Below are 19,680 nucleotides of genomic sequence, written 5' to 3'. Positions count from 1 at the left end.
TCCATTAGTTAAGGCCAAAGATTTCATTTAGATCAGAATTAATCTTTAAGAAACAAACCCTCCTCTCTGATAAGTGAATGAGTAAGTTCTTTAAAAGGACATTTTGTATCAAAGATTTCTCTAGGGACTTAAGTTAAATATTTTTATTAAACAAATGCTTTCTAGGGGCACTGGGGGGTGGGGGTGGGGGGCTCATTCCATTAAGCACCTGACTCTTGATTTCTGCCCAGGTCATTCATGATCTCCATTTGTGGATCGAGTCCCATGTGGGGCTCCTTGCTGACAGTAAGGAGCCTGCCTGGGATTGGCTCTTTCTCTCTCTCTCTTTTTCTCTCTCAAAATAAATAAACTTTAAAAAAAAAATGGATGCATTCTAAGGATAAGATCATTCCATTTGCAACAACATGGACAGACCTAAGAGATTATTATGCTAAGTGAAATAAGTCAGACTGAGAAAGATAAATACCACACGATATCACCTATAAGTGAAATTTTAAAAAAAAATTCTAAACAAAAACAAAATGAAAAAAGTAAGAATCTATGTAAATACAAAGAACAAACTGATGGTTGCCAGAGGGAAGGGGAGAAAGAAATACAGGCTTCCAGTTATGAAATAAGTCACGGGAATAAAAGGCAATGGTATTGTTAATTGGTTGTAGGATGACAGATGGTAGCTACACTTGTGAGCAGGGAATATCAATACAGAGAAGTTGAATCAAGATGTTTTACACCTGAAACTAACGTAACATTGTGTGTCAAGTACACTAAAGTAAAAATAACTTTTTTAATTGAAAAAAAAAAGGATGCTTTCTTTCTTTTGGCTCAAAGACTAATGTTTATTACTCCAATAAGCACACTTAAAGGCAGCATGCAAAGTCAATAAACGACACATTACAGTCTCTTGGCGCTGAGAAGTTCCCAAACCGGCTGGGAATTAGGAAACCTCCCGCCCCCCGTAATTCGAAGAGGTCTTAAAAGAGAAAACAAAACCCTCTCTTCAGCGTTTATGCGTAGTCATGGAGCGGTCTTCCAAACCTGTCAATATTATTTTCATTTAGCAACAATCTAGCGACTTCTCAAGCATGTTAACACTAAAAGGAGGAAATTCATTGCCTTAAATTTGGGTGTTTCATTTTGAGGTACAGCACTTAAAGTATTTCATAAGATATCAAAAATAAGTTATTCCATTTGTTTATTATCTTTGAGAGCAAGCCCTGAGAAATGCATCCCATACTGTAAGGTTTTCATTGTTGGTTGCCTTTGTTAAGATTTTTGCTTTTCGTTTAAGTGCTTCTTTTACAGAAAGAATTGGAACAAGTCATCTCAACAGAGCCTCCTCCCACGTGTTAGTGTCCCTACCGGGTTCGAGTCCCTTCTCCACAAACCAATTATACCTGGAGGGGACGATGGACTTTATTTTCAACTCTTGGACGATAACTGGAACCATTCGTAGCAAAAAGAGAAGGAGCAGGGGCAAGTGAAAAAAAACACCAAAATGGCCAGATTGAGTCTCACATCCCATCATCTTTTAACACTCATTTCCATAGAGGAATGTGTCATTCGTCTCGTGGGAGTGGGGAGGAGTGGATTTTCAGATCTTCATTGCGCTACCGTTACACTCAGCTGTAGAATCTACTCTAGACTCCTGGAAATTCATCCAAGATCTAATCCCGAGTCTCTCCTTTGGCCAAGCATGCCCTTACCCCTTCAGTCAGGTCCAAGAAACTTCCCACTCACCCCTCCTTGATAACAAGGCCGCTCCGGCAGAAAGGAACGACCCCATTCATCCAAACCTCTCCAGCACCCAGACTGCACTCCCACCCCTCGGACCTTACAGCCTCACCTTCTCCCGCGACGCCGGAGCCTGAGGTTTAACCCCTTCCGGCCCCCAGAGGGAATGGGGAAGACTAAACACAACGCACCTACTGCGTGTAGCAATTCTGTTCCCCGAGGAAACGAGAGCTTTAGAACGAAAGTACCAGGCCCTCTCGCAGGGCTTGAATAAACTCTCTCCCCTTATTGTTTGCGAGGAAACCAAAAAATTGCTGGGTGCGCCGCCACAACCCCTCACCCTACCCCCACCCCTGCTGGGGTAGGAGTCTGTGGGACCAAACACCCCGCCAGCGTCGGACTAGTCCCAGAAAAGCCTCCGTGGACTCCGACGTCTAGGAAGTTCTAGTCGCTGTCAGAAATATCGATGAGCCCTTAGCCTCAGGTTTAGAATGGACATTCTTACTAAAGCAAATAAAAATAGAGCGTTTCCCACCCCCGTGGATTAGCGGCATCCTCCTATCCTCAGGCCCCAGCTAGCAAAGCACTACAAGCGACATCCTGACTGCAGGTGTGGGCGGGGTGGAGGGCTCGGTGTTCTGCCCGTTGCGCCTGGCGCGCGAGGTGCTAGTGTACCCGGGCCTGGAGCGTCCCGGCGCGGACCGGGAGTCGAGCGGAGGCGGAGGAGATGGCTTCCCAGCCGCCGCCTCCCCCGAAGCCCTGGGAGACCCGCCGAATTCCGGGGGCCGGGCCAGGACCAGGACCCGGCCCCACTTTCCAGTGAGTGTGGGATTCTTCAGGCCGCGGGTGTGGTGGGCTGGAGCAGGAACTTGGCAGGAGACGGTTGAGGCCGTTGTTGGGCTGAGATGTCCCCTCCCCCCAACCAGACTCCTACGTTGAGGATATCAAGGTGGGGATGGGCTGCCTATGTGGTGAATTTAGATGTCAAACAGCTGACTTGACGGCGTTTGGTAGAGATACTCTTCAGGGATCCTCTGGGCGCCTCACTGGGTCCCGCTGCTTGGAAGCAAGGGGACGGCTTCCTGCCCCTTCCTGTCAGCGGGACGCCCTGACAAAACTGCTAGACCTCCTTTAAAGCGTTAGACTTTCGGTCTTCCGCAGATGAGAGTGGCTGGCACTTGCCCAGCCCCGGCTCCATAGGGAACAGAGTCTCTTCACAGCTCTCAACAACCTCTCGAGAAGTTGGTGAAAGCCCAAAAGGTCGCTTTTACGCAACTGGAACCCGAGCCTATAAACTTTGCGTTGTTTTCTAGCATAACTCAGCAACGTTTTGGATAAATGTTTGGAGAAGCAACTTTCAGGCGGAGTTCTAAATCCAAGGCCTGTCGATGGCTTTTGTGTGCAAAATAGTGTGTCATTTTTCTAAGGCCTGTGTGTTTTGTATTTGTTTTTAATCAGTGTTAAATGGATAAAGGGTTAAAATAGAATGAAAGAAGACTTTCACAACTTTGTTTCGTGTTGGGTGGATCCGTACACATAAATTTAGGTGATGACATTCGAATGTCATCACCTATCATATAGTAGGTTTGCCTAGCACCTAAAAATCCCCAGTATACTGAGATGTATTTCTGTGTTCTAAAATCTTGTACTCCTTGGGGCGCCTGGGTGGCTCAGTTGGTTAAGCGTCCGACTTTGGCCCAGCTCATTGAGCTCAGGGTTCGTGGGTTCGCGTCTCGCGTCGGGCTCTGTGCTGACAGCTAGCTCAGAGCCTGGAGCCTGTTTCAGATTCTGTATCTCCCTCTCTCTGACCCTCCCCTGCTCATGCTCGCGCTCTCTCGCTCTCTCTCTCTCTCTCTCAGAAATAAAAAAAAAAAAAAGATCTCGTAATCCTTAAGCGTTATGATGCTTGAACATATTAGCCACTTAATTTAATAATGATAGATACGTAACAAGTAATAAGCCTTAATTATACTGTTAAGCCGGGACGACACTTTTCTGTTACCTTTTTAATGAGTGATTTGACTTTTAAAAGAAGTGTGGACAGCTATCTGGAAGACAGAGATTTTATACTTGGCATCTTGTTTATGTAAAATTAACCTTTTTTTTTTCATTGTGAATTTTAAACGCGTAGAGACCAGTAGAGAGTAAGATAATGAATGCTTGTGTATTTACTCCTAGCTTTAAGAAATGTTAACATTTTTCCAGATTTGCCCCAGATTTTTTTCATACTTTAAAAAAATATTATAAAAGTGGTTAAGCCTCCCATTCTTCTTTCCTGTTGTAACTACTGTCCCTATTTGATGTTTAGTGTACCAAATCCTGTTTTTATACTTTGAAACTTTGGTACCTAGGTTTGTGTGCTATATGTATGTGTGTACAGTGTTCAGTATGTTTTTAAACTTTAAATATCTTCAAACTGTGTATCATTTTACAAAATGTTTTCCCCTTAGATATTATTGATTTTGAGATTTATCTTGTTCATACATATAGCTGTAGTCCATTTTAATTGCCATAGGATATTCTATTATATAAAAACAAACTATTCTGTTGTGTTAAAGTATTAGTTATGTATTAAGAACTGCTGCAGTGACCATTCTTGTGCCTTTCTCCTTGTCCACATTTCCAAGAGGCTTTCTAATGATGTTAGTGGGAATAGAATTGCTTGGTAGAGGGTATGCTTATCTTTATGTATTAACTATTGCCAAGTTGCTCCCCAAAGTGGTTTTATACCAGTTTTTATTCAGTAGCAGGGTATTCTGTTTCTATGTCCTTTCTCACATTTGATGATGTTATTTTTTGGTTGTGTATTTGTCAAATCTAATGGATGTGAAATATTTTCATCTTTAATTTGGTATTTCTGTGATAAAATTGTCCTTTTGAAAGTTAATTAGCTATTTGAGATTTTTCTGTTGATATCTTTGGCTCACTTTTTAATTGGCTGTATGTTTGCTTCTTAACTTGTTAAGACTCCTTAATTCATACTAATTCTGTTTGTTTTTAATGTCTTTCAGGCTGTGGCTTGTCCTTTTGCTTTATTTATGTTGTGTTCATTTTTGTTGTACGAGTACTTTTTAATTTCAGTATAGCCAAAATTTTCATATTTTATTCATGTTTTTTGTATCTTGATTAAGAAACCCTTTCTGTCTCAGATCAAGAAAATTTATCTCTATTTTCTTTACTTTATTTAATTTTTTAAGTTGACTTATTTTGAGAGGGAGAGAGACTGAGACAGAGAATCCCACGCAGACTCCACGCTGTCAACACAGAGCCCTGGGGGAGAGCATATAGAGGGGAAGGGGGGGGGCATGGATCTCACAAGATCATGACATGAGCCAAAATCAAGAGCCTGACCCTTAACTGATTGAGCCACCCAGGCACCCCTCTAAATGTTTTTTTTATTTTTTTTATTTTTTTTATTTTTCAAATTTATTTATTTATTTATTTATTAATTCTTATTTATTTTTTTTTACAAATAGTTTATTGTCAAATTAGTTTCAACATCTAAATGTTGTTTTTAAATATCCTGCATTTCACATTCATGTCTTTAATCCACCTGAAACTGACTGTGTTGTACAAAATCAACGTGAAATAGAGAATCTAGTTTTTTTCCATGTGTGTAACTGTCCTGGTACCATTAATTTATATATTCCATGCTAGTTTATAATGTCATCTGCATCACATTAAGTTTTCCCAAATGTGTGGTTTTGTTTGGGGAACTTTCTGATACATTCTATTAGTCTTTCTAATGTTAGCACCACACTTTTTAATCACCTTTGATATCTGGTCTGTCAGTAACCTCCACACATTGCTGTTCTTCAAAATCGACTTTGTTACATTTAGCCTTTGTAAAAAGACTTACTGTGATTTTTATTGAAACGTTATATATTTTATGAGAATTTGGACCTTTTTGCCTTAAATAATGTTTTGTGACTGTCTCCATGAAGTACTTTTCCAACTTTTATATCCAGCAAAATTCTGACTTTTAATTTGTTCTGATGGTTCGGTTGAAATCCTCTTGCGTTCCATGTTGACAGTCCTGTCATTTACAAATAAGCCAGCATAGATAACCAACAATCTTCTATTGCTCTTGACTTTCACTGGAATGCTTCTCTCTATGAAGTATGATGTTTGCTTTCTGGTTTTGATAGTTCTCCTTTTGAACTTCCATCTCCTTGCTCAGATTTTTGTTTTGAAGGAGTATTACAGTTTATCAATGACTTTTATGCATTTATTGAGATAATTGTATGTATTTTTTTCTTTGAAATGTGGTTTATTTACATCAATTAACTTTTTAATGTTGAATATCCTTAAATTTCTGGACGAACTGCTTAATTGTGACTATTTATAAAATACAATGCTGAATTCTGTTAGCATATTTTAAGATCTTTGCATATATATTTCTAGGTGAAATTAGCCTGTAATTTTCTTTCTTTGTACTATCCTTTTTGGGCTTTTTATCCAGGTTGCATAAGTACAGAAATTTTTCTATTGAGTCTTATTCTTTTATAGGTATTTTTTCCTTAGTAGCCTTTAAGATTTTATCTGATACCTTGGTCCTCTGCAACTTTATTGTGCTCCGTTCAGGTATGAATATACAAACATGTATATTTTTTCCTCCTGTTCAGTATCTACAGTGTTCCTGCTCACTCATAATGTTCACTGTAAGGATTTAATCTTTTAATTCAGTAAAATTTTCACTAATTATATCTGTTGTTCAAGCAGTATTCTTTCCCATCTCTTCTTCTGGGGGACTTCTGTTAAACATTGTATCAGGAATAGTTTCCACTGCAAGTAACAATATCTGACTTTCTGAGCTTTGGACTATAAACACATTTCTTGTTTCCTTAACAAAAAATCTAGAGATCCCCTAATTCAACATTGTCATTAGGGACCTGCTTTTTTCCTGGCTCCCTTTTTAACATTTTTTTTTCTGTAAGCTTTCTGAGAGTTTGGGCCATTTCTGTATTAGTATTTCTTTGAAAGGAATCTCTTTTTTTCTCCCGTGCTTTAAAGATTTTTCTCTTTGTTTTTGGTTTGGGGCCATTATGGTTTGTTTGGCCTCAGTGTAAACAGTTTTGTTTGTGTTATTTTCGGTGGGATTCATAGAGATAGTTGAATCTGACTTGATGTTTTTGATTAATTTCAGAAAAGTCTCATCCATCATCTCGTCAAATACTGCTTCTGCCCATCATTTTTTCACCCCTTTGTCTCCAACAGCATATATGCTCTGTATTTCACTGTACAGCCCATACCTTATCCTCCTTTCTGTATATATCTTTTTGTTACTCATATTTCATTCTGGGTATTTTCTTCAAAATTCTCTCCTAGTTCACTGATGTTTTTCTTTCAAAATGTCTCATCTGGCATTAAACTAGTCATTAAGTTCATAGTTTCAGTTATTTTAATTTTTGGTTTTAGAATTTCTATTTGGCCCTGTTTATACTTTCTATTCCCTGCTGAAAAATCTCAATCTTGTCTTTTTTTCTTGAATATTTTGGTCTTAATTGTTTTAACTCTCCACCTAGTAACTCCATTATCTGTACACTTATAGATCTCTTTGATTTATCTAATGTTCTATTTTTTTTTAACATGTAGTTTAGTCTTCATATAGGCACAATTATTTTTTAATGAGAACTGGACATTGTATGTAAATAATTTAAGGCAATTTGAGGCCTAGGTTGCTATCTTCCTCTTGAGAGTTTGACTTTTGACAGGCATCTTATGCCACTAGCAGTCTAGGATCAGTTGAATTCAATCAAGAATTGAACCAATTTGAAGCTGTGGTTTTAGTGCCTACAAGGGCTAGCCTATTTCCTATATACCATTTCACCCTTATTCCTAGCATGTGGCCCTTTAAGGTCCCAGTCTGGAGTGTGGCGTTTTACAGTGGCCCTCTTCCTTAGCGGTTCTGAGTTCTAGTTTTTGTTTTCTTAGTACATGGTGTCTATTGAAAGCTCTGCTCAGCTTCTCGTCCTGTCAGCCATGTATTCCAAAACTGACCATTGTCCCTTGAAAAACATCTCAAAATGAACTCTGAGTTTTCTCTTTCTCCTGGATATTGACTTCATAATTCCTCAGTGCCTTGTTCTCTCATGTCTTATACAGATAATGTTGTATGTTTTTACCTTTTCTAGTTTTTTTTTTTTTTTATGGGAGGATTAGTCTACAAGTAATTTTCTTCTTGCCTCATAGTTTCAAGATAATCCCTGTGGCTGTGAGCTTCCATCATCTCTAAGATTTGTAATGGAGGGATTTTTTTTTCATATTTACATGTCTTAATTTCATTTCAATTTTTATTTCACAGAAATTATTGCTTCATTTATGTCTCTTCTACATTTTTGCAATCCTTGTTGAGCTGTTATATAAAACTTATTTTTCCTTGAATGAATTTTCATCTTAATTGTTGATTTTTGTTAGTTTGGTTTCTTAGTGTTTTGTTTTTCTTCTTGTGTATGACATTTTTGATACGTTTGTTTTGAATAGGCATTTTTGAGCTGTGTTTCCTCTTCTTTCCCTTCTACATTTATCTCTCTCTGTCTAGATTCTACATTTGTCTCTCCCTGCTCCTTTAGCATGCATCCTCCCATGTAAGAATCAGGTTTAAAAATGGTGGCTTAGATTAAGGATATCAAAGATTAAGTCACTGAGTCAGTAGTTAATGTCTTTCATTTCCTGGGCTTGAGGACTTGTCAGAGTCCTACCCTTCTTAGTTCTGTAACTTTCTAAAAATCTTAGTGTTGTCAGCAAGTTTCATAATCTCTTTTTAGAAGCCAAAGTGGTGCATCCCAGCGCACAGCTTCAAGCAATGAATTAACTCCATTAGAATGGAGCACTGTTAGTTCTTGTTACTTCCTAGAAGTCTAAGTCTTGGTTGTCACTGCCTGATTTCAGACCCAGAATTGAGTAGGCCTGTAGCTTCACCCCTCCAATCATTTTGCATTTCTGTTTCATTTCTGTTCTGTAAATCTAGATATGCTTATTTTTTCTCTTTATCTATTATTGCTCCTACTTTAGAGCAGAGCTACTTTATGAAAACCAGGAAATACTACATTGTTAGTCAGCTGGCCCTTTTTAAAGTTTGGTTCTACTTTTTGTGATATGATATAATAAGAAGTAAACATAACCCATGAATTCTTCTTGCCAAAAATGTTAACATGATTCTAATTAAACCTTTAGATGAAATGTTTAACTGGAATTGTAGGGGGTAGAGATATATTTAAACAACATTTTGGGAGAACACAGATCCAGAATGTAAAACATCCTAAAAGAAAACTGGCTGGACTCTTCAAAAAGTCCAGGGCATTTAAAAAAATGGGATGATTCTAATTTAGAAGAAATGAGGAGACAACCAACCAACTGCAGTGTGTGAACCTTAATTGAATTTTTGTTCAAAAAGTCCACAACAACCTAAAAGACATTTGTCCCTTATAACTCAATGATAAAAAGGCAAATACCCTAATTTTTCAAATGAGCAAAATATCTGAATAGACATTTCTCCAGAGAAGATCTAAAACTGGCAAATAAGCACATGAAAAGATACCCAACATCATTAACTGTCAGGGAAATCTAAAACAAAACCACCATGACATACCACTAGGTTGGCTATAATGAAAAAGATAAATCATAACAAGTTTTGGCAAAGATGTGGAGAAATTGGAACACTCATGCACCACTGGTAGGAATATAAAATGGCACAGTTGCTTTGGAAAACAATCTGACAAGGCCGTAAAAGGTTAAGCATAGTTACTGTATGATCCAACAACTCCATGCCTAGGTGTATATACCCAAGATATATTAGAACATGTGTCCACACAAAAACTTGTACATAAATGTTTATGATAACATTAATCATGAAAACCAAAAAGTGGAAACAACACTAAGGTCCATCAACTGATGCATGGATAAATATAGCTCAGCAGTAAACAGGAATGGAGTACTGATAAATGCTACAATATGGGTGAAACATCAAAACATTATGTTAAGTAAAAGTAGCCGGTCATAAAATATCATATATTGTATGACTCATGTATAGTAGATTCTCATTATTTGCAGATGCCATATTTGCAAATTTTCCTACTCACTAAAATTTATTGTAATCCCAAAATCAATGCTCATGGTACTTTCATGATCATTTACAGACATGAATAGAGTGGCAAAAGATCTGAGTCATCTCAGATGAGATGTGCTGAGGTTGAACAAAGCAACACTCTGGCTTCTTGTTTTAGCTTTAAGCTTTAAACAGGTGTCCTTTTAACAGTCGAATGGATGCCACATTTTTTCATATTTTTGTTGGTGATTTCGCTATTTTGAAACAACCTCTAAGTATAATGCTGAAGTTCTTTGTTTCCCCCAGGAGCAATGATTCTATATTTGTTAATTCAATGTTCATAGCAACTTTATAGAGTATAACTATTGCAAATAACAAGCGTTAACTATATGTTAAATAACCAGAATAGACAAACCTATAGAGACAGAAATTAGATTAGTCATTGCCTATGATAGGGAATAGAGCAGGAAATGGGTAGTGACTGCTAATGAATATGGGATTTCTTCCTAGGTTGATAAAAATGTTTTGGAATTACATAGGTTGATAGTTGCATACCTCTGGTATCTCAATAAAACTGTTTAAAGACACTTGAAGGTAATGGATATGTGGTGAATATTAATTGGATAATGATATGGAATTATTAATTTTTAGAGATATAAAAATGGTATTGTTTTGTATGAAATATTTTTGCTTGTAGGAAATACATGCTGAGGTATTAGAAGTAATGTTACAAGTCTATAAGTTAATTTCAAATCGTTCAAAAATTTTCAAAAGACTAGACAATGAAAGTTAATGTGGCAAAACAATAGTAGTTGTTGAATCTAGATAGAAGGAATGTGGACATTCATTGTACTTTCAACTTTTTTTTTCTGTTTGAAATTTTTCAAAATAAATTGGGTTGGGGAGACTTTTGGCACATTTAGTACAGAATATACATCTTTTGTTATTTTAAGTCTTAGGTGTGTTAGGTGGTTGTAACAGAAAGCCAGACTGAATGTGGACACTGAATGTACTGGTATATGCCAGAAATAGCATTAAAACCAGAAAAGAGTAAGAAAACTTTCTTTTTTTAATGAAGTATTTACATTTAATTCCTTATAATTTTTAAACTAACATATTCATCAAAATTTATAAAACAAAAGAAGGATATATAAAGAAAAATAATCAGTATTAATAGTCTGTGATATATGTGTTTTAAATATTCACTAAAAAGAGACTTCAGCATCGTGTTTGTATCAGTACCTATTATAAGCTAAGTACTGTAGTAGGTGATAGAGAAACAAGGATAACTCCTCTACCTGTGAGGAGCTCACCTTGTAGAAGAGGCAGACATGGATACAAATTTAAGATACTGTACAATGATGGACAAAGAATTGTGGGAAGGACTTCTTATCAGGGCAGAATAAGGGGGACAAAAACCCTATTAAGGACAAATAGAAAAGCTAAGCGGAATATAAAAACATCTGCTTGAATGCATTATAGAATAAATAAGATAAAGATTTATGGAGACCAAATCCAGAGAAGGATGGAAATCCACAAAGGTGAGAGTAGATTCTCATAGAAGCTGCTGCTGATTCCAAAAGAAGCAGTTTAAATGATGGGAAGGTAGTTGAAGAGCACTTTTGACAGATTGTTGGAGCATGGTTAGAGTCTAGTACTCCTCCAAGATGAGGTGCTGATAAATTACCCATACCTTATGTTATGACCCTAAAAAGATACATCTGTCTAGATAGGAGGGTGTAAAAGCAGACATATCCTTACAGGAACATAAGCCCAGCTTCAGATCATCTCAATCCCTGAAATTAGATTAAGGACAATCATGGATTGATAATAGCTTTAGCAGGCTAGTTTGCCTGAAGCTAACTAGAGGATAGTTCAGAAAATAGTATCCAGAATGAAATGCATCTGGAGGAAGGGAGCATCAACCAGAGTCTCAAATTCTTGCCACAGTTCTTCTTGTATGTGTCATGTGTAAGCAAAATTAAATAGCAGGACCCAGAAGGATATTAGATAATGTAAATTGAAACTAAATGAAACAACAGATGAAAAAACAGATTCAAAGGGACTCTAGAAATTGGAGTTACTGAAGAGACCTTAACTTAAATTAACAATGTTTAATGTGTTGAAGGCAATAGAAGAAAACATAAGGAATTTTGGCAGATAATTGGAAACTATCAAAAGGAAAAGGAATATGTGGAACAAAGATACAGTAACCAAAATTAAGAACTCATTGGGTATAACAACAATTTAGACTCTGCTAGAGATAATTAGAGCGATGTTCTAAGTGTATTCTGTAGCTACCAAGACTGTGGCTGCTGTTTTTCTAACTATGAATTAGCAGCCCACAAAAAGCTAATGAAATTTTGGCCAGAATGTAAAGCAACATTAATACTAACCATACTATTTAGTTCAATTGGCATTAAGAATTCATTGATTCACCTTATGGTAGAAGATCCTTATCTTGTGATGAATTGGCCCTTTTGAATAGCAGTGACCTAAAGCATAGTTTGTCTCTTCTTTGCACAAAGAGACAAAAAGGCAGGAAATCTAGAAAGGAAGGGAAGAGATTTAGAGGATTAAGCAAGGTATAACTTAAAAATAGAGAAGATGAGGGGTGCCTGGGTGACTCAGTCAGTTAAGGGTCTGATTTCAGCTCAGGTCATGATTAGACGGTTTGTGGGTTCGACCCCCATGTCAGGCTCTGTTCTGACAGTTCAGAGCCTGGAACCTGCTTCAGAGTCTGTGTCTCCCTCTCTAACCCTCCCCCACTTATGCTCTGTCTCTCTCAAAAATAATAAAAATTTAAGAAAAATAAAAATAGAGAAGATGAGGGCCATCTGGGTGGTTCAGTCGGTTAAGCATCCAACTTCAGCTCAGGTCATGATCTCACAGTTTGTGGGTTCAAGCCCCATGTCAGGCTGTGTGCTGACAGCTGAGAGCCTGGAGCCTGCTTCAGTTTCTGTGTCTCCCTCTTCTTTAATTAACATTAAAAAAAATTTTTAATAGAGAAGTTGAATAGGCCTATAATTATAAAGTAGTGCTTCTCAAAATGTTTGTGTTGATAGCTAATACCTTTATAAAATACAGTAAAAATATAGCAATGTCAGATTACTTAAACAGTCTCATACTTTTCTCATTATAGATTGGTACATATGACTCATAAATTAGCACTGGTCCACAAACCGTATTTTAAGTAGCATGATACTAAAGAAATTGAATTTGTAATTAAAATCATAATCATCTTGATAGATGTTGAGAAATCATTTGATAAAATTCAGTGTTCATTGATAGTGAAAACTTAGCAAATAGAAATAGAAAACAGGACGCCTGGGTGGCTCAGTCAGTTGAGTGTCCTACTTTGGCTCAGGTCATGATCTCACGGCTCGGCTCATGAGTTTGAGCCCCGCATCGGGCTCTGTGCTGACAGCTCAGAGCTGGGAGCTCATTTTGGATTCTGTGTCTCCCTCTCTCTCTGCCAGTCTCCCACTCATATTCTCTCTCTGTCTCTCTCTGTCTGTCTCTCTCTCTCTCTGTCTGTCTCAAAAAGAAATATTAAAAAGAAATTTTAAAGAAAAGAAAAAAATAAAAACTAAATTTACAATAACTCTACAGTAAACATAATAATCACTTCTATTCAAGATTATATGACATGTCCTAGGTGCAATACCTTCCTTAATAATCAAAACTGTAAGAATTGAAAAGAAATAAACCTATCATTATTCATATACAATAATGGCTGCAAATCCTTAATTGAAAATCCAAAAGAATCAAAAACAAGATTGTTGGCTATAAGGACCATATTCAAAAAAATCTATTACTTCTACATAACAGTATCAAAGTGAAATTTTAAAAGACAACATTTACAGTAGCATCAAAAAAAAAATCATATATACAGGAATAAATCTAAAGGAAACCTGCCACAAGGAAACTATAAAACATTATGGAAACTCAATAAAGTTATTTTTAAAAACCATTATTCGGTAAAATCTTTAAAAGATCTAATAGGGCCACCTGAGTGGCTTAGTTGGTTTAGTGTCTGACTCTTGATTTCTTGATTTTAGCTGAGGTGGTGAGATCCAGCCCCACGTCTGGGCCCCCATAGAGCCTACTTGAGTCTTTCTCCCCCTCCCTCCCCTGCATGCTCGCTCGCTCTCTCTCTCTGTCTCTCTCAAACAGACAAACAAAATGAAAACAAGAGCCTAATAAATGTGGGTTGAAACTCTAAGTATTATAAAGATGTGGTTTATCTCAAATTAACCTATACATTTATTATAATCCCAAACAATCTCAGTAGAGTTTTTTAATAAGTATTTTTTAAATGCTTATTTATTTTGAGAGAGAGAGAGCGTGCATGTGCTTTTACGCACACTAGTTGGGGAGGGTCAAAGAAAGAGGGAGAATCTCAAGCAGGCTCTGTGCTACAAACCATGAGATCATGACCTGAGCTGAAACTAATAGCCATTTAACTGACTGACCACCCAGGCACCCCTTTTTGAGGGAGAGGGTGTGGAACTTCAAGCTCTGATTCTAAAATGTATATGGAAATTCAAAGGGTCAAAAAGCTAAAACACTCTTGGAGATGAAAAACGTTGCTGGACGTGTTTTATTGATTACTACTAAGACCTGTTATAAAACTATAGTGATTAAGATAGTGCCATTTAGGGACAAGGATGGACAAATACCTAGTTGTAACTAATTCTGAGAAAATAGATTGAAGATACTGCTAATAATATCAATGTAAGTAAACAAGAAAATAGCAGAGTTTCTCTTGTTCATTTTAACATTGAGATTCTAAGCATGTGGATATTAGAGACTAATCCTTATTCTTACCATATCTTCAGGAGATCTGTCATTAACACTAGGTATGTAAGAAGTGTTTAATAGTTACTTTGAATTGAATTTATTATGTACTTAAGTTGCTAATTTGAATCTTTTTTTTTTTTTCCAGATCTGCTGATTTGGGTCCTAATTTATTGACAAGACCTGGACAACCAACACTTACCAGAGTGCCCCCACCTATTCTTCCAAGGCCATCACAGCAGACAGGAAGCAGCAGTGTGAATACTTTCAGACCTGCTTACAGTTCATTTTCTTCAGGATATGGTGCCTATGGAAATTCGTTTTATGGAAGCTATAGCCCTTATAGTTATGGATATAATGGGTTGGGCTATAATCGCCTCCGTGTAGATGATCTGCCACCTAGTAGATTTGTTCAGCAAGCTGAAGAAAGCAGCAGAGGTGCATTTCAGTCCATTGAAAGCATTGTGCATGCATTTGCCTCTGTCAGTATGATGATGGATGCTACCTTTTCAGCTGTCTATAACAGTTTCAGGGCTGTATTGGATGTAGCAAATCACTTTTCCCGATTAAAAATACATTTCACAAAGGTTTTTTCAGCTTTTGCATTAGTTAGGACTATAAGGTATCTTTACAGACGGTTACAGTGGATGATAGGTTTAAGAAGAGGCTCTGAGAATGAGGACCTATGGGCAGAAAGTGAAGGAACTGTGGCCTGCCTTGGTGCTGAGGACAGAGCAGCTAACTCAGCCAAATCTTGGCCAATATTCTTGTTCTTTGCTGTTATCCTTGGTGGTCCTTACCTCATCTGGAAACTGCTGTCTACCCATAATGATGAAGTCACAGGTAAGAGTAATAGAATAGGTTCAAAAAACACATTACAATCTCGAATTTCAAGAATAGATTTGTTAAATTGATGTTCTTTCTATTCATTTGTATTTAATATTTTGATCCAGTTATATTTTCAGTTAAGAACTTGGAAACTAGGAAATCAATATATAGCAAAAACAGGCTTACTGATTTATTTATTGTTTGTTTAATATATCAGTACACATTGCCTAACTACTATTTAAAGGGTACTTGATGCTGTAGAGGATACAAAGATGCATAGGTCATAATTCCCTCATCTTTCTAAAACCTACTGGCAGGGAAGTGGATAAGATAGTATACAGGTAATTATAATTTTGACCTTGAAAAAGAGGACAAAGTTCATAATAAATATCCTAGTGAATGCACTGTTGGGTTTTTCATAGTGTTAATTATAGAATTTACTTTGGAGGAGGGTGGTGCTTTTCTCTTGGCAAATAGATTTATACAGTTTACACCATAGCCAGTGAACACTAACCCTAACCTTAATTCTTAATTCCTAATTTTGTAGACAACACCAATTGGGCAAGTGGTGAGGATGACCATGTAGTTGCTAGAGCAGAATATGATTTTGCTGCTGTGTCTGAAGAAGAAATTTCTTTCCGTGCTGGTGATATGCTAAACTTAGCTCTCAAAGGTAACAAAACATGAATAAATTGGAATTACCCATGAATTTTTTGAATTTGTAAATGTAGTATTAAAAACTGCAACAAAGGGGCGCCTGGGTAGCACAGTCGGTTAAGCGTCCAACTTCGGCTCAGGTCAAATCAGATCGCATGATTTGTGGGTTTGAGCCCCGCGTCAGGCTCTGTGCTGACAACTAGCTCAGAGCCTGGAGCATGCTTTGGATTCTGTGTCTCCCTCTCTCTCTGACCCTCCCCTGCTCACGCTGTCTCTCTCTCTCTCTCTCTCTCTCAAAAATAAATAAAACATTAAAAAAATTTTTTTTAAATTAAAAAAGCAGTGCTTTAAGAAAAAAAAACTGCAACAAAAGATCTTGGTCATTGTTAGTTAACTCAGATGTGGTTGCTAGGAATTCTCTTTTGTGTCAGTTTAGAACTTCCAGATATGGGGATGTGGAGGAAAATGCCCAACAGGGTTGTTCCAATGGTATTGCACTGAGATAAGGAAAGATTTTGTTTATATAATCACTTTAAACTCAAAACTTAAATTCCAAACTCTGTTAATCCCCACACAAAAACATGAGGTTATCACTACATGTAACAAATCTGACAACCGAAAGAAATTCTTGTGTTACTAAGTATCCCTGTCAGTGTTATTTGCTTGGACTGGTATTGCTTTCTTTTTTATTTGAATAGTGTTTACTTCAGAAACTTCAACATGAATATTTTAGGAATTACTGTTATGAAATATTAAAGAACCTCAGCAAGAAATTTATATACATCACAGGTTAATTTTTGGACCAGGTCACTAATAGTTTTTAATGGCTCCAGGCAAAATAGCCTTTTCCCTTAGCTTTCCTTAGTAATGATCAGAATTTCTATGTATTTGCAAAAAATTTGTGTGTGTTTGTGGGGACTCAAGTTTGCTAGGAAAAGTAACATTTGGTTAAAATGGTAAAAATACTAGTGACAATTGTAACAACCATCCTTTATAGTATAAAGCACTATACTTTATATCTTTCACTTAACTCTTATAATAATGCTGTGATGTAGATACTATTATTATCCTGAACTTGTTTTCTTATTAGAAAACTGAGACTCAGAATGACTAAATGGGATCATAAAGCTAAGATGTGAATTTAGGCTTGTCTGACTTTAGAACCTGTACTTGTAACTACTTTGACTGTTTCCATGTGATTAATGGAAGCTTGAGACTTTAATTAGTTCTAGTCATTATATAGGGGAAACAAATACCTTCAATGTTCATATAATTTGTTTATTCTATAAATAATTGAAAAATTTGGATCGAATTTGTTAAATCTCTGCCTCATCCCTCATACACAAAACCTACATTTCTAAGTATTATATTCATATTTTTCTTCTAGTGAAAGTAGCACTTTCCTATTTTGGATTACAAAAGACTGATTTCTTTTTAAGATTTATTGTTAGAGCTAGGACCAATACAAATAATTATTTAATCTAAATAAAGTATAAAGAAGATCAAGTAAGATTTCTTTCGGGTACATTTATCTCATATTATTCGTCCACTAATGACACCTCTTAACACTTTAGCTTTGCTTCTTTGTTTTCCTCCATTGCCCAAAATACATTTGAGCATTTAGAACAAAATCAGTCACAGACATGGTTGATTTTAAGTGTTTTATTTTTTCTCTATTGTAGAGTATTAAACTAAAAAATGTTATATTGTGCGTAACTTACAGTGTTGATCTAAAACTCTAAAGTTAAACTGCTTTTTAAAAGTATGAGTAATCTTTAAAATACCAAAATGCAGGGGCGCCTGGATGGCTTAGTCGGTTGAGCGTCTGACTTTCGCTTAGGTCATGATCTCGCGGTTCGTGGGTTCGTGCCCCACGTCGGGCTCTGTGCTGGCTGCCAGCTCAGAGCCTGGAGCCTGTTTCGGAGTCTGTGTCTCCCTCTCTCTCTGACCCACCCTTGTTCACGCTGTCTATCTCTCTCTCTCCTAGAAATAAATTTAAAAAATTTAATAAAATAAAATACCAAAATGCAAAATTGAATATATTAAATAAATCTTTTCTACTTTAAGCTTAGAGTATTGCCTTACCTTTTTGTCATGTGGCTAGAGATAACTGAGGTCTTTATTTTTGCCCTTCTTCGATTCAAGTTAGCATTCAGCATCTTCAGAATTATTCATCACAATCACAGAGAATGAATTTTATACTTTGGACAAAAGTTATGTAAAGAAATTTGACTCATATATATATAGTCTATACTTCCTTGTAACTTATATTGAGAAGGCTTGAGAAATTCATTTATTAAATTTCAGTTTAAAATATGAAAGACAGTGATGTTAGTTTTAGCTTTTGGGAGAACTGAATCTCCTTACTCTGAATGGACCAACTGATAATAAACTTAAGGTTGAAAATACAGTAAGTATAAAATAAATTATAAATTATAAGAAAGGACCCTAGAACTGTTAAGCCTACTGATCATTTGATTCTGAATATATAAAATACATAAGCATGTAATGTAATACATGTAATATATTTGTGTAAGTATAACAGATTTTTCCTAATATTTTATTATTAATATTTTGTTGGACTCCAAAATGTGTTATAATTACAAGGCTGTCTTTTCTTCCATCAGAACAGCAACCCAAAGTGCGTGGTTGGCTTCTGGCTAGTCTTGATGGTCAAACAACAGGACTTATACCTGCTAATTATGTCAAAATTCTTGGTAAAAGAAGAGGTAGAAAAGCAGTGGAATCCAGTAAAATTTCCCAGCAGCAACAGTCTTTTACCAACACAACACAAATTAAAGGAGCCACGGCTGCTGATTCTTTGGATGAACAGGAAGCTGCCTTTGAATCTGTTTTTGTTGAAACTAATAAGGTTCCAGTTGCACCTGATTCCAGTGGGAAAGGTGGAGATAAACAAGATCTTTGATACCTTTCATGTTTGCCTGCAATTGAACTGTACTTTTTAAAAATTACTTCCTGCAAAGAAATTAATCTACAATCCAATGAACACAGTTGTTAATGGCTATTCTGGGTGTTTTGCTGCTAGAAATTATTAAAGTTGTACACTAGTATGTTGGTCTAATGACCTGGTTACATATTATGAGTTCTTAGACCATGAGGATATTTGTTTCATCTAGATTTTAAGATTATGGAGACTGCTGTCATTTTCATCTTATTTAAAATCCTATGTTTATTGAAAGAGTAAGATTGATGAACTATAGAATATGCTGTTTACTACAGTAGGGATCATTAATGCTTTTTAAAGATAGAGATTTGGAATTGATTTGGAATCCTCAGATACTGAGTGATAACATAGAAATATGAGAACAAGCAAAAGGCTATTAATTTTTTTTTACAACTTTAATTAAACTGAATAATAAAAATTTTCTGATCTGTGTTATATCCAGTCTTGGGTTTGTTTTAGGCAGTAATATATTTTTACCTACTAACAATTGATACTTTTACCTTTTATTGTATTTTTAAAATTTCATCTTGAAAAGGTCTTGAAAAGGTCACTAGAAGCATGGTTCTAGAGTGATATTTAGCCCTTATAGTTTTTCCTGCTTATAGTAAAAAAGGCTGAAATTTCTCTTTCTTACAGATTATTTCCATTTCTT

The 19,680-nt window shown here is 36.3% G+C and overlaps 2 protein-coding genes across 5 annotated transcripts in view; one reads left to right on the top strand and one right to left on the bottom strand.

Moving 5' to 3' along the window:
• PUS10 (pseudouridine synthase 10) overlaps positions 1-2,007 on the bottom strand; it is a 73,846-nt gene extending 71,839 nt beyond the window's left edge. For 2 of the 4 annotated variants that reach the window (XM_039240336.1, XM_039240333.1), the window contains exon 1: positions 1,844-1,894. The gene's annotated coding sequence lies outside the window, so the exon portion shown is untranslated. Of the gene's footprint in view, positions 1-1,737; positions 1,821-1,843; positions 1,895-1,922 lie in introns of those variants that run through there. The other 2 variants (XM_039240334.1, XM_039240335.1) reach the window with 2 other exon arrangements.
• A 406-nt stretch (positions 2,008-2,413) lies between these two features.
• Positions 2,414-19,465, top strand: PEX13 (peroxisomal biogenesis factor 13). Its single transcript, XM_039240349.1, has 4 exons — positions 2,414-2,550; positions 14,727-15,421; positions 15,954-16,079; positions 18,691-19,465. The coding sequence occupies exons 1-4, from the start codon at positions 2,459-2,461 to the stop codon at positions 18,987-18,989; spliced, it is 1,212 nt and encodes a 403-aa protein (XP_039096280.1). The 5' UTR covers positions 2,414-2,458; the 3' UTR covers positions 18,990-19,465.
• The last annotated feature ends 215 nt before the right edge of the window (positions 19,466-19,680 follow it).

This window comes from Hyaena hyaena, unplaced genomic scaffold (assembly GCF_003009895.1).
Source record: "Hyaena hyaena isolate Hyena2069 unplaced genomic scaffold, ASM300989v1 scaffold_173, whole genome shotgun sequence".
Lineage (NCBI taxonomy): Eukaryota > Metazoa > Chordata > Mammalia > Carnivora > Hyaenidae > Hyaena > Hyaena hyaena.
Note: the sequence above shows the minus strand (reverse complement) of the source record. Positions and strands in the feature narration are given on the sequence as shown.

Excerpts from the sequence above, each read along its gene's own strand:
- PEX13 (XM_039240349.1), top strand. The coding sequence starts at position 2,459 with ATGGCTTCCCAGCCGCCGCCTCCCCCGAAGCCCTGGGAGACCCGCCGA. Across the intron at positions 2,551-14,726 it reads GGACCCGGCCCCACTTTCCA|ATCTGCTGATTTGGGTCCTA; the intron begins GTGAGTGTGGGA and ends TTTTTTTTCCAG. Across the intron at positions 15,422-15,953 it reads CCATAATGATGAAGTCACAG|ACAACACCAATTGGGCAAGT; the intron begins GTAAGAGTAATA and ends CTAATTTTGTAG.